Source organism: Abramis brama (genome assembly GCF_963993115.1).
Source record: "Abramis brama genome assembly, chromosome: 2".
Classification (NCBI taxonomy): Eukaryota; Metazoa; Chordata; class Actinopteri; order Cypriniformes; family Leuciscidae; genus Abramis; species Abramis brama.
The window spans coordinates 59,513,027-59,538,784 of NC_139964.1; the positions used below are offsets into that span (position 1 = coordinate 59,513,027).

At 35.7% G+C, this 25,758-nt stretch overlaps 1 protein-coding gene across 1 annotated transcript in view; it reads right to left on the bottom strand.

Moving 5' to 3' along the window:
• Positions 1 to 751: 751 nt before the first annotated feature.
• The window catches only part of dachb (dachshund b), a 35,233-nt gene continuing 10,226 nt past the window's right edge, over positions 752 to 25,758 (bottom strand). Inside the window, exons 2-12 of the mRNA XM_084090957.1 lie at positions 18,450 to 18,565; positions 12,274 to 12,393; positions 8,738 to 8,857; positions 7,161 to 7,330; positions 6,593 to 6,734; positions 5,326 to 5,397; positions 4,370 to 4,500; positions 4,135 to 4,282; positions 3,894 to 4,031; positions 3,748 to 3,813; positions 752 to 1,870 (exon numbers count right to left, since the gene is read on the bottom strand). Of these exons, the coding sequence (XP_083947083.1) occupies positions 1,833 to 1,870; positions 3,748 to 3,813; positions 3,894 to 4,031; positions 4,135 to 4,282; positions 4,370 to 4,500; positions 5,326 to 5,397; positions 6,593 to 6,734; positions 7,161 to 7,330; positions 8,738 to 8,857; positions 12,274 to 12,393; positions 18,450 to 18,565 (1,261 nt within the window). The 3' untranslated portion in view covers positions 752 to 1,832. The remainder of the gene's footprint in view (positions 1,871 to 3,747; positions 3,814 to 3,893; positions 4,032 to 4,134; positions 4,283 to 4,369; positions 4,501 to 5,325; positions 5,398 to 6,592; positions 6,735 to 7,160; positions 7,331 to 8,737; positions 8,858 to 12,273; positions 12,394 to 18,449; positions 18,566 to 25,758) is intronic.

Below are 25,758 nucleotides of genomic sequence, written 5' to 3' on the forward strand. Positions count from 1 at the left end.
CAAAGCCATTTTTATTTCAGTTTATCGGACCATGTTCTTCATACACGAGGTTTCGTTTTTATTGTTTATTTTTTTGTTTCCAGCCTACTTAGTCAGTGATCACACAATATCCTGTATGTAGTTTCCTTCTACATAGGGACTTGTGTATAACTAAAATAACATATTTTCCAGGATGCTGAAAATGACTGAATACACAAATAAATGCAACAGTATACTGATATATTTCTCGCAAAACAATCATTGCGAAACAGATGCCATTTCTGTATCCTAAACACATGTTTATCTTCCGCCCCTATCTTTTGCTAGCTGTAGTTTTTATACCGAACATTTCCCACGTTCCCAAATGGTCATCTCCCATTTTTAGAGTGCAATTCTAAATCAGAGTAAATTGTTTGTCAAATTTATTTATGGTCCCCACAGATTTATGGTCTCGGGTGATATTATAAAGTATGCAAAAGAAAAATATTACAATTCAACGTTACAGTACTGTACTTTGAGTCACGATATCCTTGTTTGGAAAAGGAAATTGGTGCTTTCAAGGGTCCTTTTAGACTCATGAGTACAGGACACGCTTTAATGACACTTTAGCTTGTGTCTGAAATGCCGGATCACAAACTGAATGTTAATGAGGACTTTGATATGTGTCAATAAAAGCACTAATGGGGTCTCATTTGCATGACCTGAATCAATAGGACTGTTTGATGGCTTTTGCTTCATGAGGAACGCTATTGACGACAAGGTGACACCGGTGACATGAGCATCGCATTGTTTATTTGTGTCGTCGGTTCTTTCTGGTGCACAAAACGGTGACAGACATCGATCTACACCTTTCAAGACATCATTTAGCATTCAAATGCCTATAGGAATGATGGCTCAAGGCTCGTCCTGACAACATCAGCGGGGAACTTCTGTTCAGCGGGAAGTCTGTTTTCCTCTTTAAGTAACACTCAGACTAAATAAAGACTCGTAATGTTGGGGTGAATGCCAAATATTCTGCGGTCTTAGTGTCTAGTTTTAGCCAATGCTAAAATGGTTAGTGAATCAAATCTCTGTAAATGCTTGGGAACCACAGGTTTCAACAAACCTGGGCAAAACATTCAGGGAGACGTTTCGAGACTTCTGAATGAATGACATGGTGGTAATACTGTATTTCTCATTAGGAAAGATTTTAAAATACAGAATAAACACATTCAGTAGCTTTTCCTTCTGACTGAAAGCCAATACAATAGCTAACGTGAGGTCTTACAAAAGAAAACTAGCACAAACTGAAGAGCAGGTGAACATTTTAAACAGTATCAAGAAGCTAAACTGGCCTACAAAAGAGAGATAAATGGACAGAAGAACCAGAAGATGGACAAACAAGAGAAAAGCAACACAATGTAACATTCCACACTCTTCAGAGTCTTTCAACAAGAATGAAACAAGCCAGATTCATCTCTTTTCCTTCTCTCTCCCTCATTTTTTTTTTTTTTACATCAGCCCATCCTGAGGGCATTAGACTGAAGGTCACTGTCCTAAAGGGATGACGTCACGGCTTCAAAATAAGTAACAGGACGTCAACCGTCTCCACAGAGCTTAAACGGGGAATAAAGCACAATATATGTATAAAACAACAGTTGAGGAATCTGGAATGTTGTGAGGATGGGAATAAGAGAGGATTGAGCAATCGATTGGGTCAAATCTTCAGGTCTTCTCCAACGTAGCTCATTATGTAAAACCTTGAAGTCCTCTCTTCATTGGAAACTGCATTCGGGAAGTTGATTGTTTTTTGTGTAGGGATGATCCATGATGTGGAGAACATCCTCGGCCTCTCGTTGGGAGTTCACCTCCTCTTAGTACATTATTGGGGTTTTTGTGTATGTTCTGCTTTCTGTAAAAGAGAGACATAAAGAGGAAGGTTTGTGAGTATTAAACCACAGGTTTAACTTGTAAATCACAGCAGTCTGGGAAGAAAATATGGTACTTTCTATGTTCTTCTTATGTACTGGAATGGGGAGAGACTGAAACCACAAAAAGTGTTAAACTTCTCTTGTTATACTTAATAATAATAATACTTTTACTCAGTAATGACACATTAAATTGATCAAAAGTGAAAGTAAAGACATTTCTAGTGTTACAAAAGATTTTTATTTCAAATAAGTCCTGTTCTTTTGAACTTTCTCAAAGAATTCTGAAAAAAATGAATCCTGTTTTCCACAAAATTATTAAGCAGCACAACTATTTTCAACATTTATAATAAAAAATGTTTCTTGAGCACTAAATCAGCATATTAGAATGATTTCTGAAGGATCACGTGAAACTGAAGACTGGAGTAATGATGCTTTGCCTTTAAAATATATTAAAATAAAAAATATTACTTAAAACTGTAATAATATTTCACAATATTACTGTATTTTTTATCAAATAAATGCATCCTTAGTGACTTCTTTCAAAACATACTTTTGAATGGTAGTGCATGTTTTTTGTAGTTCATATCTCAGTTGTTCATTTCGTTTTTCAGTTACATTATGCTAATTCTTAGTTTTATTTAAGTTAATTTAAGGTGGGCCTAATGTTTGACCAACATGCTTAAAACACAATTCAAATGTAATAATAAAAATAACAATAAAAATTAAATATTTGCTTGTATTTCTAAAATATTATATACAATTTCAAATGCCCTTTTACTCTAAAATAGACCATTTTTGCACATCACGTAAAAAGACATTAGACAGTAAATGAACACCTCTTCCAGTCCAGTGCAGCAGATTTTCTCGGCATTAGGGAGCCATTTTAATAAAATTAACAAGAGGTGTAATTCAAGTAATTTATCATGTAGCTTTAGCTGTCTCACAGAGGGGGAGAGAGCGAGAACGGCCAGCTGCAGAAACAGATAAACGGGTGGAAGGGCGGCGCTGGAATATTCATGCCGTGAGGCTTTGCTTACACAGGAAACTTGCAATTAGTCCCCAGTCTTTTGATTCATCCATGTGTTTATTTGCGAATGGTTTCGCTCTGAGACAGAGGGAGCCGATGATCTCATCTGTTTGGAGGACACGGGCGAGTGACAAACGGTGTTGCTGAGAAAGACTGATGGGAAGGGGAAGTGAGGTCAAAACAACAAATCTGAATAAGTCACAGCTGAAACTGTGCACGTCCATATAGATATATACAGGAGTGAGTTGATAACCATGTTTTTTGTACTAGGAAAAATCGAAATACTAAATATTTTAGGACTATCTTCAAAGTGAATACGGGAAATGATCATATTTATCATTAAAATGTACATCACCATTCAAAAGTTTTTTTATTCAGCAAGGATGAATTAAAAGTGACAGAATTTGTTTATAACTGTGTCAAAGTCTTTACTATTTCAAAGAAATGCTGTTCTTTTGAACTTTCTATTCATCATGAATCATGATGAAAATGAATCATGGTTTCCACAAAAATATTAAGTAAGTGCAACATTGATTAAAAAAATAGCACCAAATCAGCATATTAGAATGATTACTAAAGGATCACGTGTCTGAAGACTGGAGTAATGATGCTGAAAATACAGCTTTGCCATCACAGAAATAAATTACATTTTAAAATATATTAAAATAGAAAACAGTTCTTTTAAATTGTAATAATATTTCACAAGATTACAATTTTTACTGAATTCTTTATCAAATAAATGCAACCTTGGTGATTTTTGTACTATATATTTATTCAAATATTATTCAAATATGTTGTTCTGCAATAAGAAACACCAGTTCCATTCAATACCTTGTAACAAGCAGTTGTCCTCTGGGCTTCTGCAGCGCTCCGTCTCCATGTCCAGACTGATTGGATCTATGTTAACAGACAGCGACAGCTGACAAAGCCTGCTGAAAGACTATCGGCCTGAATGAGTGTGTGTGAGTGTGTCTCACCGTGTGTGAGAGGGTCTGATGAGGTGGCCTGCTGTAAGGCCTGCTCGATTTGCCCTCTCCGCTTGGACTCATATTCCAGCGCCTCCTGTAACCTCCTCTTTGCCTTCTTCTCCTTCTTCAGACGTCTCTGAATGGTGGCTAGATGAGAAAAGGAAAAGTTCCATGTGTAAACATCAAATGGAAGCGGGTGATCTCTGGTTTTTCAATTTTCCAATACATGTATTACAGCGTAACACCCTACCCCGACTGCGTAACTCGGAGGTGAGCTGTCTCTCCAGACTCTCTCTCATCTCTCTCTCTCTGTACAGCTCCATCTTGAGCTCTCGCCTCTCCTGCTGAAGCTGTTTCTCCTGCAGACGGGCGTTCTCCAAAGCCACCTTTAGCAGACCCTGAAACACATGTCCACATGTTATTGATGTTGAACATTGTTTTGTGTGTGTGTGTCTCTCTGTGCGTGTATTCCTTCATGGCTGTACCTGGACATTAGTGAGCAGCGTCTCCACGGAGGAGAGGCCGTCTGTGAAAAGGAGGGAAGCAGGGAAGCCTGAGGGAAACGTCTGAGCTGGGACCTTCTCAAATAATGTTGGCTTCACTGCATTCTGCTCAACTGCAAAATAATAAACACATAGGAAATAACTCAACTGATCGGCTGACTGATAAAGGAATAGTTTAGCCATTCATTTAATACTGTCAGGATTTACTCTGGGTTATTATAGTTAACAAATATTTTCATTACTTGAAAATAAAATAAAACTAAACTAAAATTAAATTAAAATAAATACAAAAAAAAAACCTTATTTTATTTCAGCTAGCTGCCAAGGCAAATGTAACTTGAATCAAACCTGAAATAAAAATTAAGAAAAACTAGACATATTTAAAATAATAATAAAACTGACCAAAAAAGTTTGGGGTCGGTAAGATTTTTTACATTGTTTTTAATATCAAAAATGTTTTTAAATGATTTCTCTTATGCTCACCAAGGCTGCATATATTTAATCAAAAATACAGTAAAAACTGTAATATTCTAAAATATTATATAACTTATTTATTTTAATATATTTAAAAATGTAATTTATTCCTGTGATGGCAAAGCTGAATTTTCAGTATCATTACTCCAGTCTTCAGTGTCACATGATCCTAGTGTATGTCTGTCGGTTTATGCTTTTTAAATATTTTCCAGTACAGGATGATACGTACTGTACTAGGGCATGAGCATATTATTTTAATAGTTTTGAGATTACTTGTGTATAGAACCTAGAATATCCCATTACAACCAACAATATACCATTACATCACCCAACTAAATGCAATATAAAGGCTCTGTGTAATAATTGAACTATAATGAGAGCAGAGGAGGTCAGAGGCTTTTATGTAATGTTATATGAAATTTTGTTATTTTAAATGAAATATTGTTTAAGTTGTGAAAATGCACCTCTGTTGTTGGAAAGTCTGTTCATATGCAGAGCTGAGTCAATCTCCCTCTGTTCATCATGAACGTCATATGCTGCAGAGAGAGAAAGAAATACAAAAAGACAGTAGATAAATGAAACAAAGTTTCCGAGTAGCACAGAATATTACAAACACATATTGCTTTGTGCTGTTATTGTGTATGCAACCAGAATCGTTGCAAGGCTTGTTGATTAGTTTACAGTGACATCTTTTTTCTCTCAATGTAAATCATATAATGTTGTTTACTATGGACATTATACACAAGATATTATGAAACAACAGTAATATCACATTTCAAGATGAAGATGCTAACCACAATAACTGGGTCTCCATAAATCCACTAACATTCAGAAACTAAATTATTACATTTGATATATATAAGTATATATATATGTGATACTATGCTAGGGTGTTGTTGATGGTTGCCAGCCCAGGGCACTGATATGCATTTGCTAAGGTGTCCTGAGTGGTTTTTATCATATTGCCATGCAGTTGCTACATGATTCTTAGTTTTTTTTTTTTTTTTTACACTTCTATACAGTTACTAAGATGTTCTAAGTGGACTGTAGGCCAGTGATAGGCTTATGAAATTAACGTTTTGCTGTGATTGCTTCTAATGCTACTGCCTGTATTGTCCTTTCAATAGTTTACTCATATGACACAATAATGTCTTTGAGTTACACTATTATTCAAATGTTTGTGTTTTTGTCTCTTATGCTCACCAAGGCTCCATTTATTTGATCATAAACACAGTAAAAACAGTAGTGTTGTGAAATAATACTACAATTTAAAATAACTGTTTTCTATTTTAATGTATTTTAAAATGTAATTTATTCCTGTGATGGCAAAGCTGAGTTTTCAGCATCATTCCTCCAGTCTTCAGTGTCACATGATCCTTCAGAAATCATTCTAATATGTACATTTGGTGATCGAGAAACATTTCTGATTATTTTTCAAGATCCTTTGATGAATAGAAAGTAAAAAAAAAACAGCATTTCTTTGAAATAGAAAACTTTTGTAACAACACAAATGTATTTACTCTCACTTTTGATCAATTTAATGCATACTTGCTGAATAAAAGCATATTTCTTTCAAAAAATGTACTCACCCCAAACTTTTGAATGGTAGTGTTTGTGCATTTGAGGGATTTACTCAGCAAATATTGATGGATAGTTTGATCAATTATAATAAATACAATTGATTACTCAGCATATCATTCATTCATTTGACAGCAATACTGAATGACTCACCTGTTTTTTGAGGAGAGTGTGTGTAAGGGTGTGTGGGGCTGCTGGGAACTGAACTGCTTAGTTGAGGTGAGGGCTCAGTTTTCTGAGGAACAATTCCCTCAACGGATGGTGTCAAAGAGGGACTCTCTTCAAAACACTCTTGCTGAAAAAAATTAAATAAAAAATACAAATAAAAAGTTCAGTCCTGTAAACAATTATACACCCATAGAAACTCTCCCCACATGACAGCACATCTTCATCAGCCCAGTTTGTCTGAAATCCATCAGAGAGTCAGATTGGCTTGAGATTCATATCATCGTAAAGTAGTGATAAAATAAAACCTTTTTTTCCAGATACAGCTTTGTGGTGAAGCTAGTTTAATAGTCAATCTGTGTTTTGCAACACAACACAAGTCCCTAAAGCAGTTTGGACCCCTTTAGACCAAGTGGACCAGCAAATTGCTTTAAGTGACTCAAAATAAATAAACTCAAGTGAGAACTGTGTGAAAAATCCCTGATGACCTTGCAGCAAAAGAGCTCTTGGAGTATATGTGTGTGTTTTACTGTCTGGTGTGTACAGCATATCCTACCTTGATGGCAGATGTCGGCCTGGAGACGGGGCTGTGCACCTGTGCACTGGCAACCATGTTGGCAATTGTATTAAGGTGGTTCATCTGGTTCATAGCCATGGCAACAGAGGCGGGAGGAAGTCCAACAGGAAGCAGGGGATGGGGCATCATCATGAAGGGCAGGTCCAGTCCTATGCAAAGAAGAAAGAATCAAGGAATAACCACATACATTTAGGTCTGTTTATCACACAAATCTATTGAATGTCTTCAGATTAGACTTGGAATTTAATCATATTGACTACTTTTATTATGCTTTTTAGGGCTGCAAGATATACCATTTTAGCATCGATATCGCGAAGTGCGCATCTGCGATAGTCACATCACAGGATGAGCGATGTCAAGTATCGGGATCGTAGTTGATCTGTACGGACCAGGTACCACGGTTCGAAGCGCTCGTGATTCTCGGATTAATTGCAAAGTTTAACCGTCATAGAGTGAAAGTTTATAATTTTTAGGTCCTGTCAGTTTAAACATTCGAGCGCAAGAAGACGCGAAAGAACTCAATTCGGAGCATCGAACTCCATTCTCTTTCACATTTATTTGTGCTTGAACTTCAAAATGCCGTCTCGTCGAGTATCCTCGTAAAAACAGTTGCTTATGGCTTATGTAAACAAACAATTGAGAAAGAAAACAGATGCGTATCATTATTTTGGATCCGTGCATTCAGTCTTAAAGTGACAAAAGCCTAATATTCCCGCTGCTGTCTGTGTCATTAATTTTAAGCCGGGTGCACACTGTACGATTTATAATAGTCCTTTACGAATGTTGCTTGTCAGACTGTACGAACATGATCCTCGTTGTAAACCAGGTCACACTCTGGGATCTCAGTTGTCAGACCGTACGGCAGTCAAGACGTGTTAAAAACGGACGCACGCAAGAAGACTCATCCGAGTTTTACATCATCAATCCGTGACACGTTCAGTGACTGTGAGCTGCATTTACATGAGGGATAGCAATGGTTGCTAGCAAACAAAAACAGTCTCTAGCGTTAATTTTGATCATGTCTTCTCAAAAACAGCAAGTGAGGTTTGTTGTTGTCTCACTAAATGCGTCATCAGGTTCTGCGCTCCAATTGGTTTTTCATTTGACGGTTGTCTAAGGAGAAGCCACACTGCAGCATTGTGTGTGAATTTTATCGCAATGGTCATTAATTGGCTGTCGGCGATCAAAGACTTCAGATTTTGGAACAGGATCAGAGGAATCTTTTAGGATTCTCAAAATTAGTCTCAGACGGCCAAAATCATCCAGTGTGAACCCGGCTTTAATCAAACAACAAAATACAAAGAGAAAGTCACTTTTGTAGCTGTAGCAAAGATGAATTAAATGGGTTAACTATTTTAGATGGGTTAAGAGGACAAATTCCAAGTATTGGTTACCATACTTGGCCTTCACATGTCACTTTAAGCTTGAAAGCTTCCCATTAATAGTCCTAGGTTTGGAACGTCATGAGGGTAAGAAAATACTGACAGAATTTTTGTTTTGGGTTGAATTACCCCTTTAAACACATCAGGGTGTGCAAGTGAATGGTTAATACTCACTGTTGGCCAGTAGATGGGTGTGTTGGAGAGAGTTGAGCTGAGAGTTGTTCAAGCTGTGCTGTGTTTTCTCTGAAGCAGGTGATGAATGTTTCTCTCTCTCCCAGGACAAAGCGCTACATCCTGTTTAATTACAAAAGAGTATGAAATAGTCAAATCCACAAAATATATACACATACAAATACTAAGCAGATACCAGAATTCAGAAGTAGTTTTTTTTAAAGTCACTGCGGTATTAGACTTTATACTGACACCTACTGGTGTGGATGTAATGTCATTGTGAAATAGCCAATTCATTTTATTTTTACAGCCTTATCGCATTTTGAAACCAAAAATAACTTGCAAGATAGTGACTAATATTACTGGAGTTTGTTAAAAGTACTATTCATTGCTTCAAGTGAACTTTAAGTGCACATTTAACCATACACACACACAAATGTGCTCAGACTAATTAAATTAGTTAAACTTAAAAAAATTAAGTTAAAAAAGTTATCAGAATACTATAATATATGCATATTATGTTAATTTTAGTGAATAAAGAAATAATACATAGTATGTTGCCCAGGGACCAGCAGTAACAATGAACTGAAATAATCTATCATCAGCATTCATGTCAGTGCCATGAGAGCAGATGGTGTTTAGGTGGCAGATTGTGGCAAAGGAATCAATGATAACGCAGGATGAAGTCGGTCCCCTTAAGACTTTCACATACTCCAGCCAATAAGGTCTTCACACGGCCGCACAAAAATAACCTGATTAAAAACAATAAGCTCTCTCATTACACCACAACACAACACTGCAGTTGCATTACAACACCACGACAGCTTCGCAACCTGGGCCCTTCACCATGACATAAATACCGTACAATAGAGCGGCCATCTGTGCGACGATCTGCACGTCCATGGAAATCAAGACTAGTGTCAACACACGCTCACATATCTTGTAGGACTGTTCTAACGTAAGTGAGAGGGTGCAAATTCACAGTAATCAGACAGATGAAGATGGATGAGAGGAGGGAAAGCAGGAGCAATCAGACAACAAGAGCTGCAGCTGTGCTGCCAAACACTAAAACTAACACAAACATGCACACGTACACACACGTGCATACGGTATATTCTCTTGTGTCAAGTACTCAAATAGAAACAGCTTTCAGCTTTGGGTAGATGTCTAGAACAGCTTTGGTTTGGATTACTGACTATTGAAAGGATGGTATAAGAAATATGATGGCAGATCTGTCTAGAAATGGTCAACATGAAATAAAAGGTTTCCTAATAAAAGACAACTTTTTAATAAACATTCATGGCCTTATTGTGATTGTGATTCATAAGTGCATGTTATTCAAGATAGACAGATTATTTTAACCTGGTGGATGATGAAACAGGCCACAAATCCCATAGATTTTCATTAAAAGAAGGGCGTGTGCCATGTTTGGAACCAAGCGTGCCGCACAAGCCCTGAAAAGTGAAGCCAAAACGTCTCGATTTGTAGTCCGGTCCTAGTATAGGTCATAAGCCCCGCCTACCCGTGTTATTCAACGGGATGTGAGACCAACTAAACAATTAAATTACACTTCAAATATCTTTTTTCCAAAGGTGGTTTCTGTCATTTACTGTAGTTTTTAATCACGCTGAGTTCAAGTGTCTGTTTTTAAAATAAGTGTTGACATTATGAAATATTTATTGTACAGTCAGCTTCATTGATAATAACGGAGCTGAGATGTAAGCTTTTTAGGAATTATTAAGGGAACGCACTTTGCGCTATTTCTGTCATACCAAACCATGTATTCTTAAGGACATCAAAACTTAAAATAAAACTTCAGAAAGGTGCAATATGGGACCTTTAATGAGGGAAAAAAGAGCCTCTATGACAAGGTCAAAACAAGGTAAAACTGTCTCACAAAAATGGCTATTTCTCACTTCGGAGTTTTTTTGGCCAGTAATTAATTATAGTAATTAGTATACTAGTAATTAATAAACACCAGATGGTCAGCTTGTCTAGACTGTTTGATCAAGTGCGAAATGCTTTAAAAGTCAACTAGAACAGATTTGTGTGTTTCTACATGATTGCTGTCACCAAAACACACACACAAACATTGCCTGCACAAAAAACTACTGATTTAAACAGCATCCTAAAAAAAAAATGAGGGCAACTTCAAACAGACAAGATGAGAGAGAGAGAAAGGGGGTGGACGGGTGAAGATCCAAAAATGCTGACCATATGCTTGCAGGGAAAGATGTGCAAACAGATAATGTGTGCGTACACTAGACACGACTTCCCTGCTAAGCGCACGCGGACGTAAAAACAAGCACACATGTGCTAACATACACCCGTATGTGCGCACATCTCACACCTGTTTCTGTTAACGCAGGCAATCACCCGTATGACAGGTTTCGGCCATCTTGTTAAATAATGCATGGAATTTTTCTTTCAACTTGTCAACGCAGGGGAAAAAAAGTATCTCTCACTATCTCTCTCTTCTCTTCTGATGTCATCCTTGATGCTGATTTTCCTTGACTGCATTCCATCTTTCTGATGAAGGCCTTTTTTTCTTCTCTCCTAAATTCTGCTTGTCCACAGCTGTTCTCACTAGGAACGCTGCGCTCTCTTCCTCCTAAACACTTGTGAGAGTGCCCTTTGAAGTTCACATTATCTATGTTAGTTTTAGCCACAGTTAGCTGTGTTTGAAGACTCAAGATTTCATGTGATGCCTGAAAATCTGTCTAGCAAGTCTTGCTTAATGCAAACACTAAAAAAAATGCAATATTCCTCTAATATACACACACTACCATCCAAACACTGGTGTCAGTGAGATTTGTTTTAAAATAAACTTTCCAGCAAAAATGCATTAAATTGATCGAAAGTGTCAGTAAAGTGTCTAAAGATTTGTTTTGTTACAAAATATTTCTATTTCAAATAAATGCTGTTCTTTTGAACTTTTTATTCATCATAGAATCCTGAAAAAAATGTCTCATTTTATACAATACTAATTATATAATATTACAGTAATATTGTATTATACCACATCAGACGGGTGAGAAATATAGATATAAATATATTTAGACAAAAGAAATATAATTAAATATAAATAAATGTGTATTATTAGATCTAGTTTAAATCAAATTAAAAATAAATATAAAAATCATAAAACCTTCTTATGCATAGAAACACACACAAATATTGTGCATATACAACACAGCATATGCATACGCACAAACACAAGCACCTCTGCGCCAAATGTCTTGTTTCATCTCTAAGGCTGGTGTACGATTAACTATTCTCCTGTCCGTTGTTGGTCTTCTCTAAATGCACAGTCAGGCAGCAGTCATTAATGTCACCATTAGTCTCTGTAAACCAAGCACAACCCTGCAACATGGGCCCCTTGAGCGAGCTCTGTGATGGGGCTCATCTCACCCAAAAGGCCCAGGTTACTATTGCAAGGCCATCTGTCTGGCACATCTACAGATTACACTTTAAACAAGCTGCCTTTAACATAACACTTAGCAAACTTAACAAACAAATAGTGAAAGCACACCCCATACCTGTATCTGTATTAGAGTTGAGCTCATCTGAATCAAATTCTAAGCCATTATGGGCCTTGTGTAGAGTCATCATCATCTTCATCTTTTGTATCTTCAAAGCTTCAGCCATTGTTGTTAGACCTGCAATACAATAATATCACAAATAACTGAGTACATAAAACACTCACATCTCACTTGTTTCTCCCACACAGCAATGACGTAATCAAATGGAGGCACTTCTGCTTCATGTGTCTTCAGAACAGTTTCAGCTGAGATATTAATATCTCAAACTGAGCTCAGATTTGCCAAGATTTTCTCCAATCAAATGCTAAAAAATGCTATAAGACCACATAATCTAAGCTTTTCCATTCAAATCTATTTTATACTGTATATACACTACTGGTCAAAAGTTTGTAATAATTAAGATTTTTTAAGGTTTTTGAAAGAAGTCTTTTATGCTAACCGAGGCTGCATTTATTTGATAAAAAATGCAGTAAAACCAGTAATATTGTGAAATGTTATTACAATTTAAAATAACTTTTTTCTGTTTTAATTTATATTAAAATGTAATTTATTCCTGTGATTGTAAAGCTGAATTTTCAGCATCCTTACTCCAGTCTGCACTGTCTGATACACTGATATACTGCCATTCAAAAGTTTGGGGTAAATAAAAAATTTTTTTTTAAAGAAATTAATACTTTTATTCAACAAGGGCACATAAAATTGATCAAAACTGACAGTAAAGTGATAATAATGATAATAACCATTATTAATATTTGAGCGATCAATCAAATTCAAATCAGCATTAAAATGATTTCTGAAGGATCATGTGGCACTAGTAATGATGCTGAAAATTCAGCTTTGCCATCACAGAAACAAATTACATTTTATAATATACTGAATAAAAAACAGTTATTTAAATTGTAATAATATTCCGCAATATTGCAGTATTTTTGAGCAAATAAATGCAGTCTTGGTGGCCATAAGAGACTTCTTTCAAAAAAAATATTATAAATCTTTAATATTCCAAACTTTGCCAGGTAGTTATCCAATCTCTTTCTATTTTTACTGAGAACTCAAATGAGAAAAAAATATGCTTCTCTTTTTGGTTTTGAAAATCTTAATATACTGGTTTCAGGCTGCTAAGAGATGTGCTATTTACTAAAAATTACAGCAATAAATTCCTTAGTTGACAGTGAATGGATGTTGTCATCAGCAGAGTTTTATTCAGAGCAACTGGAGGGTCGCAGTGTGATAAGGGACCTGAAATAACTCTGTTAGCTGGACAGAGAACATGTCATGGAAGTCGTCCAAGAAATAGCCATCTGCCAATCAATCACTTTAAACTCCTCCTACTACCAGCAATTAGCCAGCCTGAGAGCTCTGGCCTTGGTTACCCTGGATACTATAAAAAAAACTAAAAAAGTATTGATTAGTGACAGACGGTCAATGCTCTGGACCAGTGATTGATGTTAGAATTGCTGCCTCTCTCATTATAGTTCAGATTTTTCAACACGCGACCCTGCAACTCTAGAGATGTCCACTGTGCATGTGATGGTGTGTGTGTGCCTGTATATTTTTGCATATGTGTTCGGGTGAGTGAATGTATTGCATCTGACAAGGTCACGATTGTGACAAAGAAAAAGAAAAGTGCAGGTGATGCTGACTGCTGAGAAGGAGAAAAACAATGGACCATTAACGTGCACACACACAGACACAAGTACAGACCGGCATATTCCCTTAGGAGAGCATGGACTGCTTGGCTAATCGTGACTTCAATATCTCTATGTAAACGCTGACTGTTGCATGAGCTTCACTGTGGGCTCATGGGAAAATAATCTTCAGAGACTTGAGTTGAGTTACGTAAGCTGTTTGACAAGAAGGAAACTGCTCGTTCATGTGAAGTGAGACTGTCCTGAGGGAGGAATTCTATTCCTTGAACTCTACCAGAAACAAAGTTCACAGGTCACAGCCACACACCATGAGAATAGTTAAGATCATGCTTTTTTTAAACTAGTTTTAAAGTACTTTTTGTCATTTTATGGAGCTTTGCAATAATGTTATTCACCGGTCAATTTTGATTTATGGTAAAGTGCAGCTGGGACATTCTGCTAAATATCTCCATTTGATTTTCATGTTTAAAATCATAGAATTTGAAACGATAGAATTTTCATTTTTTTGGGTGAAATATTCCAGACAGTGAGAGAATGATTAGCCATATACACACATGCACAAACATACTGTTATACATGTAGTCAAAAATGTTATTTAAAGAAATGAATACATTATTCATCAAGTATGCATTAAATCGATCAATATAAATAAAGACATTTACAGTGTTACAAAATATTTCTATCTCAAACAAATTATGTTCTTTTGAACTTTCTATTAATCAAAAAATCATGAAAAAATGTATCGCAGGTTCTACAAAAATATTAAGCAGCAAAAACTGTTTTCAACATCGATAACAGTGAAAAATGTTTTTTTGTGCTGCAAATCTAAATATTATGGAGTAATAATGCTGAAAATTCAGCTTTACCATTACAGGCATAAATTACATTTTAAAATATATTAACAAAAAATATTTGTTATCTTATCTTTTAGAAAACATTTTAACCTATTATATGGAAATCAAAAACTGTATTTTCTCCTCTCCTCTCCTCTCCTCTCCTCTCCTCTCCTCTCCTCTCCTCTCCTCTCCTCTCCTCTCCTCTCCTCTCCTCTCCTCTCCTCTCCTCTCCTCTCCTCTCCCTCGTTTGGCACCACCCCCTGCTGTCTGTCATTCCCCTGTCATAAACAATCCCAAAAATTCCAAAACATGCCAACGAGGCCATTTTGAAGCAGTTGGAGATTAGAGAATATTTAAATGAATGTCAAAGTCAAATTTTACTTGCCAATCTTTCAGAAACAAAATCCATGCTATTGTCACATACCTCAGATCCCAGAAGAAAATCTTGAGGCAATTACTATATAGTATAGCTGTTCATTTAATAATATATGAAAAAAATGTTTAATGTTTCATTTTGAAATACCTGACATTTGTATGGAAGCTTGTTTCTACCACTGAATAAAAAATAAACAAGGTAATTGGTTTTTTTTTAAATCTAAGAATTCAGACTTTTTTTTAGTAGTTTACATCTCGCAATTCTGACTTTTTTCCCCTCAGAATTGTGAGATATAAACTTGCAATTGCGAGAAAAAATAGAATTAAGATTAAAAAGTTGCAATTTTATTTTGTGGCAGAAACAAGCTTCCAAACATTTGATTGCACAGTATCTTTAGCAAACCTGAACACAGTTTGAGACATTGTTGAGATCACTTCTGAAGCACTAAAGAAACATATAAGAGATTACTCTGGTAAATTTTTTTCCCCCTCAGGCAAACAATCAGAGAAGCATCGATATTAAATACATTTCTGATTTTCTTATCTGGAAGCAAACAAAAACGCAAAGCAAAATACTGTCATGTCTCCACTGTGTTTGTTGGCCTGTTGTATCTTGCTGTTAGAACAGAATCATTGATTCGCTCAATTGATGGCACCATGTTTTTTTTTTTTTTGCCTTACTGTCATAGCCCTAAACAATGACTGAGCACTTGGCAAATCACAGCAAACTGCCCTACTCTCATTCCTAATGAGTCCTGACATCTGGCACTTGACGATGCCAAGACTCTAAGTGACATCTCCACGGTAACCGCTCAAACATGGCAGAATATCACTGCACAGTCTAGCGCATCCTCCATGGTGACCCCACAACTTTGTGTGTGTGAATGTTTATGATTTATGAGGACACAGATTTGTACAATGACATGGGTGTTACACTGGTAATACTAAGTAAACGTGGGGACATTTCCTGAATCCTTGTAATTAAAATGGCATAAAAAAACATACTAAATAATGTTTTATTAATTAAAAATGTAAAAAAAAAAGTTTTGTGTGTTGGGTAGGGTTAGTGAAAGGGGATAGAATATACAGTTTACCCAGTATAAAAACCATTACGCCTATACACTGTAAAAAATGATTTTTTGGTGAAGTAAATACTACTGAAAAAAAACCCAATGTAATTTACATGAAAAAGTTAGTTCAGGCAAGAATTAAAAAAACGAAGTAAATTCCATATCAGTACTTAATTCAAGCGAGTAGAAATGAAAGCGTAAATATCAACTCAATAAAATTAAGTAAAAATTACTCAGCTTTTCTGATACTGGGGTTCCCATCATGCACTGGACCTTGAATAATTAATGAGGTTAATTTTTCACTGGTTTCCAGCTGTATTTACACTGTTTTATCATTGCTTTTGTTGTCAGGATTAGTAACTTGCCATTTTGTGACATTTCGAGTAAATTTTCTGCTCAAAATGACACATTCAAATACAAAAACGATCCATCAAATGTTACCGTCATTGTGTATTGTCTACCAAGTATTGAGGTCTTTGCATTCACATGAAGCTTAACATCTGACATGATGTAGTATAAATTACTTAGATAATCTAAGTAAAGCACATACTTTAAATGACTGGTATAATTCAATATTATTGTTTGAGTGAAATGTAATGCAAAGGAAATTTCAACTAAATCGATATTAATCAACCTTTTACTAGCCAAGTTAAAATTACTTATTTTCTGTGTTACTTTCACTTAACTAGGTTAAGTAAAGTTTACTTAATTCCATATTCCAAGTAAATTTAACTTAAAGATTTCTAATTAAAGCTACTGATGAATATGTTTAGGTTTTTACTTGGCAAATCTTTGTAAATTTACTAGCATTTTCTGAGTGAAAAAAGTTGCCTAGCTTTTTTCAAGTAAATCCTACTCCAAATTCTTTTCAGTGTATGGAATGTCTTCATAATAATAGTGTGTGTGTGTGTGTGTGTGTGTGTGTGAGAGAGAGAGAGAGAGAGAGATTGTAAGGGGGTTCTTTTTGTGCTATTATTTTGACCACAGTGAAATAAGGCTAATTATTTTACTGTTTACTTGTATTGGCCTCATCAAGCTAAATAATTCCACTCAGTTATAGGGAAAAAAGTACTGTGTAGATAATGTGGTGTGGTGCCAGTTTTGCTATTGTTAACTAAAAGTACAAATACAGCTTTAAAAATTGTTTTTGTTAATTGAAACTAAATGAAATAAAATAATTTCAGGTACTAAAATGACTAAAACATAAATAAAAAATAAATAAAAGCTAAAAAAAAAAGAAAAAAACGTAATAAAATGACAAACTTTTCTAACTAAATAACTTAATTAAAATGAAAACTGAAAATATAAAAATTAAATCCAAACATTAAAAATATTGATTAAAATATTATTAAAAATAATATATTTATTTTAATAATAAATAAAATGTAACAGTGGCACAAATCATGTTCATGCATGTATGCATATGTATATATTATATATACTATATATTATACAATATATATAGGCTATATTATATATACATACATATACATACATACATGATTTACATACATATATATATATATGACACATAACTATTGGCATAACCACCTGCAGGATTAAAAGTAAAATTTTAAGAATAGACCATAAAATCTATGTTTATGGTGATTAATGCCAAGGTACTTTGGATCTGAGGTGGGATTCTTTTAGAATTCAGCAGTTACTTTTTTAAATGACAAAAAAATATATAAAAAGTAAATGACACTTTCCAGATTTTCTAGCAAAAAAAAAACAAAACAAAAAAATTGTTTCCTGAAAATAAGCCACAATTGTCTGAAAGTGGGAAGGACATGACCCTTCCAGGTATAATGACTGCTACACCCCTGATTCTGGCGGAAATAAGACATTACTTTGGGCAAATTTCAGCACATTTTTAGCATCCACCCTTCCCAATGTGATACAGTAGATTTGAGAAGAGAGGACAGGGAATGTGAGGCTTTTGGCCAGTGAGAGGAAGAGGGGAATGGAGAGGGATGAACAGATGGATGAGTGATCCCGCTGGGGTGTGTCATTCATCACTGTCACCCGTAAAAGAAGGTGCATGAAAGATGACCGAACAGAGCGGCAGAAAGGGAGAGAGAATGAAAGATGAGCAGAAGGACAGCAGAGGAGGGAGTGATTTAAGCATATACTTTTCATATGTGTTGAAGGGGGCTGCGAGTGAGTAAATTGAGGCTCATCTAAATTTACAGTGCACTGAACGTGGTGAAAAGCGAGCCGGGTGTGTGTACGGTTGGGTTTACCTGTGGTTGACAGCAGGGCTGGAGACAGAAGGCTGTTTGCTCTGTGGTGGAGGATTCTGGGGCTTTCTTGTGCACTGGCCCCATAGGAACGCTTTGGTGGGCGGCCTGGACGAGAGCTGTGGAGGGTGTAAACAGACGTTAGTATTGTGCCCATTATTAAGGACAACAGGGACAGACGAGAGGAAGTCTCAGAGAACCAGAGAAAAATAGAAACGCATTAAAAGCAAATAATCAAAAAGTATGTTTTACGTGATCTGCGAAAAAAAACATTTTTATTTTTATTTTCTACCATTCCAAACTTACATGGTCACCACTGATAAGTTTTGCATTAAATTTAGCAATATTCCAAGAAAATATTTGATCTTTCTAATAATTATCAATGTTGAAAACAGCTGTGCTATATATATATATATATATATGTCATATTTTTGTAACATTATATATGTCTTTACCATATTTTTGAACAAATTAATGCATCTTTGCTGAATACAAGGATTTATTTATTAACAAAAATCATACAGGCCTCAAACTTTGGAATGGTAGCGTATATACACTTAACATAAATATGAGACTGTTTTATGAATGTTAGTGGTCTTCTTGGTCAACGATTCAAATGTTAGTCACACAAGAGAGCCCTTTCAGTAAATCATATAGATATTTCAAATGATTTATGGGGAGTATTAGAGGATACAGTTATGAGGTGAACATAGTGAGGTTTCAGCCTTCTAACTTGAAAGGCGTTATAAAGGTCAAAGCAAGAAATTCATTCTGAAGGTTCAGATTCAGACTGTTCTGTATGCTTCTAAGGGGATGCTTTTGCTTTTCCCATTAGTTCTTCCCTTGAAGATATACAAGTAGTTTTAACATTGCACTTTGTCTGTCACCTGTCAATCATGGGATATGAACAACCCCCATAAAGCAACCAACAACTGATCAAATAAAGAACGACAAACCCCTTCAAATTCAGTTGAAATAGCCGAAAAATAATAAATAGGGTGCCCAGTCAGTACGGGTAACAGGAGGAGAAAGAGAGAGGACAGCCGGTAGCTTTTCTTGCCTGTCTTGCTTTTGTTTATTACTCCAAAGGTTCATCTCAGGGATAGAGGCACAATCTCTGAGCAGTCAAAGGTTAAAAGACACTGAGGGGTTTTTGCCCTGGAAGAATGTGGGAGAAAAAAAGAGAAAGACCTTTAAACAGAGGCCCGTGACTGACAGGGAAACAGACTGAGTTTAACATCCCTCCTTTGATTTATGCGGCAATGGTAGTCGCTGACAAGACTGTGATCTCTCCTCTGATAGAACAACAATCATGAACCCCTATGTGAGTCACAAGAAAATGACATTGACGTACAGTGGGCTAGGATGAACCAGTGGCATTTTTGGTAGCACTTTATTTTACAGTGTCCTTGTTACACGTTACATAAAGTTACTATAGCAATACCTATAAATTATGCATAATTACATGCAGCTAACCCTAAACCAAACCCTCATCCTAACTAGTTAATTATTAATCAGTACTATACTCTTCAGTACACTTTAACATGGACACCTTAAAATAAAGTGTAACCGCATTTTTATTTATACATTTATTATTTGTAATAATAAATGTGCAATGTTAAAACTACTTGTATATCTTCAAGGGAAGAACTAATGGGAAAAGCAAAAGCATCCCCTTAGAAGCATACAGAAGCATACATTATCCCACAAATATTACTGTAAATTAAACTTAATATGTTAAGGTTTCTTTTAATTTTTGTTTATTACATTTGCTTTAGCAGTTAAATTACTTTAAATAGTAAATTACTACCCCATATAAACACAGTTCTGTTGTGTCATTCAAGTTAGTGAATGCAAAAAAAAAAGAAAAAAAAAAGGCACTGATATGCAAAAGTAGGCAATGACATACACTTGAAGCCTGAAGGTTTACGAGTTAATTGTTTAAACTAGACCTTGACATTTTCTGAAGATAATATGAAAATCTATCACAATTGCAGGTTATTGTGGATGGTTGCCAGGGTGTTGCTAAGGTGTTCTGAGGGGTGTTTGCTGTCACAAGTCTCTATATGGCTAGGGTCCCTCCCTAGGGATCTTTTATCTTTTTTAATCACTCTCTCCTCAAGCTCTCCTCAACAAGCCACACAATTTGCAGAATTATTCATGAGCGTAGTGTAAACGGTGCAGGGCGTGTTATGCGCTGAAATGTAATACTTTGTGTCTTAAAAGAGCAAGGAAAAATCCTGTTTTCTCTGATACGGCCCCTTTGAGATCTCCGAGTATTAACACAGGCTCAGCAAGCAGTTTAGATTTTAAACAGTAAATTTAAAAAGGCAACGAGATTTTGAAACAATAAGGACTGTTTATTGCACGCTTAATTAGTTTGATGCCTAAAAGAGCCACAAGCACATGCAGAAGAATCCCAGCAGAGAGAAAGAAGTGGGGGGGAAAAGCATTTCCACGGCAGTTCAGCTGCTCATATCTCTCTTTTCATCCTGGTGTGTAATGTTTATCCATCCACCAACCCGCTGTGTCAGCCTAACAGGAATGTGTGCAGTGTGTGTGGGACGGTGTGTTGATGTACGGGGGTGTGAATGGTTTCCTCTTTCTTAAAAGCACAGGCAAAAGGAAGAACGCTGTTTACAAAGCTTACAGTAATGCAGCTTTGGAGACGCTCATTCATTGATCTCTTGATACCACTCCTCTCTTTCTCTCGCTCTGTCTTTCTGTGCACACACACGGAAACACAAAAAAAGCTAATCCAGATCTACTGACAACAGCTCTTTTGTTCTGTATTATCAGAGAGAAAAGAATCCCTCTCTTTTAGTGAACGACAGGATGAGCCGCTGATGGAAGCGATGCAGTCATGCAGAGGTCACTAGCGCGCACAAACTCTCATAAAAATGACTGAAGCACCGATTGTATGGACTGGAAACACACTGGCTAAACAAGCCTGTCATGCCAACACCATGGGATCAGATAAGACTGCATCTCTGTAGCTCAACAGGAAAAGCAAGATGCAAAAAATGCCAAGGTCATGGGTTTGATTCACAACATCAAAAAGAGCGCATGCATACCGATTATAATTAATCAGCCGACTGTGTTTAAAATCATTTACACATCATGTAAACAGTTTTAACTGTACCATAGTACTTTTCATAACTGTTTTGGTAGTGAATCAATCCTTAGTAAAACATTCTATGCGTAAAGAAAATCTAGAGATCACACAAAGTTTGCTACTGTATGTTACAATATGTATAGTTCACATTTTTATTTCTATTTTAGATTCCATTTTCTGTTTTCTTTTGAAAAATGTGAATATAAATGAGCAAAATATGAGCACCCCACCAATTCTGGTCCCAAAGCAAGATTGTGTTTTTATAAATCACAATATAAGTTATGATTTTCCAGGTATTTAGTCTGTCTAACTGTGGGCATTGCAAATCATTAAAATAGGCCTACATAATTATCTGAAAGTGTTTTAGTATTTTGTATTTCTATAAAATAAAACATAAAACAGTGTGACTACATCTGTATATAGCCTACTTAATATGTGAAAATAAATCCCATAAAATTATTTATATCTATTTTAATTGAAAAGACACTGTGATTTTCTTTGTCATACTATATATTTTTTGTCATACATAATGTTTAATTTGTTCGTATATAGTTTTGTTTGTGAAGCCAAAGACAAATTCCCACAGTATAGTGGACAATAAAGTATTATCTGATTCCAATGTAATCTAATTAAACATGCTTGCTCACATACATTCAGGGCTATTGTATGAGATCTTGATGATATTTGCTGTATCATAGTGAACACTAAAATAACTCTTTATTTATTGATGTTTATATTATTACATTTTATCTCTGCATAAAACATATATCAGACCACACCCAAGAGCCTGTTACTATGGAAACCTTTTCTCAATCAATACTCTGTCATCGGCTATGATTGGTGGCAGATGGAGGACAGGGGAGGATTCCCCCAGAGATCAAAGACATATTATTAAAGCTCAGGCGCGCACGCACACACACACACACACACACACACACACACACACACACACACACACACACACACACACACACACACACACACACACACACACAGAGGGTAGCTCTATTTATTGCCATGATAGATATCAAACAGATGTCTTAGCCGTTGACCACAGGTCTCACTTAAGTTCCTCTTTACATTCATAAACGTTAACTAACAATAACTGTTAGGGTGGAATCTCATGGAAACATGTCGTGTAAACGGGTCACACTTCACCCCAAAATTAAAAGAAAATAAAACATCTTCAACTTGTGTATTATCGTTGCTGTCGGGCGGAAACCTTGTATCTCGATCTATATTTTGTTATTTTTATATTTTTTCATATTGGTTACCCTTTACCTCTGTCTGTGGGTTTTGCAAATATTTAACCAATGAAAAAGTATTAAAAAGAGCTTGTGACTAAACCTTTAATCTCCGTTGGATCCTCAAACTGTCGGTCAAACCTCATAACTCCACCCGCCTCTATCATGAATGACGTGACGACCGGCGTTTGGACCATAGATATGTATACGTAGATGCCGGTCAGCATGTCGTCACTCACAGTAAGAATCAATGATGCCACAACATTGCGCAGCTTCTCGTTGTGAAACTGCCAAGATTTTAATTCCCGAAGAAATGGGATTACCTTTAGCAGGTGAGAATGTGTTGGTTTGTGTTTTTCTATGTATTAACTCAATATTACATGTTTTAAAGGAGCCGTATGTAAGATTTTGGCCAAAACTGGTACTGCAGTCACTTTCAAATTACTGTAGAGCGGTGTATACATTTTTGGTCAAGATCTTGTATTGACAGTGCAATAGTCCAGCACTCTGTAAAGTCTCCTCCAGCACATCCCAAAGACTTTCAATTAATTTAAGATCTGGACAAATTCATGTGTGAAAATGATTATTCATGCTCCCTCCCAACTATTCTCTCACAGTTTGAGCCTGATGAATCTTGACATTGTCATCCTGGAATATGGCCATGGTGTGTCTTCCTACATGGTTGTTTAAGAAATGAAAAGCCACACACTCCATCAATTAGGGTTAGAAGAACTGTTGCCAAACATATAACATGATAATCACAGCAATAATGACACAATCATAGACTCTTAAAGCAGCACCAAAGAGCTTTTCCTCTTCAGTCCCCCTGCAGGTTGGAAGCGGAATTGTCCATTACTGCTGTCGTAAATAATTTAGCCTACTGCAGCCTACTGTCGCACGCTGTTTATCCAGCGCCGGCTTTGGAGTGAACGATGTCCACAGACAAGGTAGAGTATGTTGCATGATTTTATGAAAGTAGATGTATTGCGACATCAGAAACGAAGAAAAACAAAATAATGACTATTGTAACGCTTGCCGTAAAGCAAGTCAAATTTGTAGTTTCTTATGTCTCATTCGAACTACAGAAACGCTACCCAGATATAGGGACGCAAAGCGAATGCAGAAGTGCCTTTCACCCTGTTATGACTTGATGAACCACTGAAACGATTTTGGAAACATTATTTTAAGGTAAAAAATAATCTTTAGTATTCGCCTATTTAAAACCAAACAGCGACTTTTTTTTTTTTTTTTGGCCAGGAAGTGTATTGTATTTTGTTTTGTAATTATCATGTAAATGTAAATAAAAAAATAAAAAATAAATTCTTTGATTTTGGGGTGAAATGTGACCAGGTTTAGTGACATTCAACTGTTAAGATTACCACTCTCAACCTATACAAAATATCTCTCCTCATGTACGCATTACAGATATATTTACAAGAATAGCACATATTTCCCATTTCGAGACAATAATCAACCTGCTTTACTGCATCACACACCTGAATTAGCATGCTTTGACAGGACAGAATATCCTTTTCTTTGTGTTTTTTTTTCTTTGCTTTTTTTTCGACTATGATGTCATAGTGCTCAGCTCTGGAGGGAATCCCTCCCTCCTTTATTGATTGGTCAAGGTTGTCTTCTTTACTTTCCTTTCATTTGAGCTAGGTATTGAATTTATTTGCCTCTTTTTCTCACTACTATCAAGTATGATAATAAGGACAGACAAGCAGCACACACATAAACACACACACACACACACACACACTTGATCACACGTTCAACACACCCATTCATACACACATACACAATGACATCTATTGACTTTCTTCCGAGAAATACAATAGCTCCATCTTTCTCTGGCTGGTTTTGTGTGGACCACAGAGGAGCTAATTACAGTCTCTCATTTTCAATTGAGTGAGAAGAGAAGGAGAGGGAAGAGATGACAGAGAAAACACACAAAAGGAAAGAAAAAAAAATGTCCATAACAATAAATAACAGAGAAAAGTGAGGGAGAAAATGAATTACATCACAGTGAGACAATTTGAGACTTATTCAGTGCTCAAAACCAATTTCATTTACAGCCTCTGACACTTTATATTGTACAGTATATTATGAAAAGAACACAATGCTTAGGCTCTGAATTCTGACTGTTGCTTATAATACTTAATATTTACAAGCACACATAACACACCAGAATGGTGGTGACGAGTTTTGTATGGGTGAGAACAACTCCCGCTTTCTTCAGAAAATGTAAAAATCTAGTATATATTTATAAAAGAATGTTGTACATTACAAAAAATCTAGAGGCACAACATGCATGTTATGCATTATTACTAGTTCAAATTAAAACAGTTTGCCCTAATGGACAAATATATACACACATTACACCAGTCTTCACTGTCACATGATCCCTCTAATATGCTGATTTTGCAGCTCAAGATACATTTAGAATTATTATCAATGTTGAAAATAGTTGTTCTGCTTACTAATTTTGTGGAAGACTACCAAAAGCTTGGGGTAAGTTAGAAATTAAGTTATACTTTAATTCAACAAGGATGCATTACATTTTTCAAAAGTGAGAGTAAAGACATTATAATGTAACAAAAAAATATAATTTCAAATAAATGCTGTCCGTTTGAACTTTCTATTCATCAAAGAATCCTGAAATAAAGTGCATCACTGCTTCAACAAAAATATTAAGCAGCAAAAATTATTTTCAACATTAATAATAATACGAAAACTTAATAATTAATAATTGAGCACCAATAATAACTAATAATAACTGAGCACCAAATCAGCCTATTAGAATGACTTCTGAAGGATGATGTGACTGAAGACTGGAGGAATGATGCTGAAAATACAGCTTTGCCATCACAGGAATAAACCACATTTAAAAATATATTCAAATAGGAAACTGTACTTTTAAAGTGTAATAATATTTCACAATATTACTGTT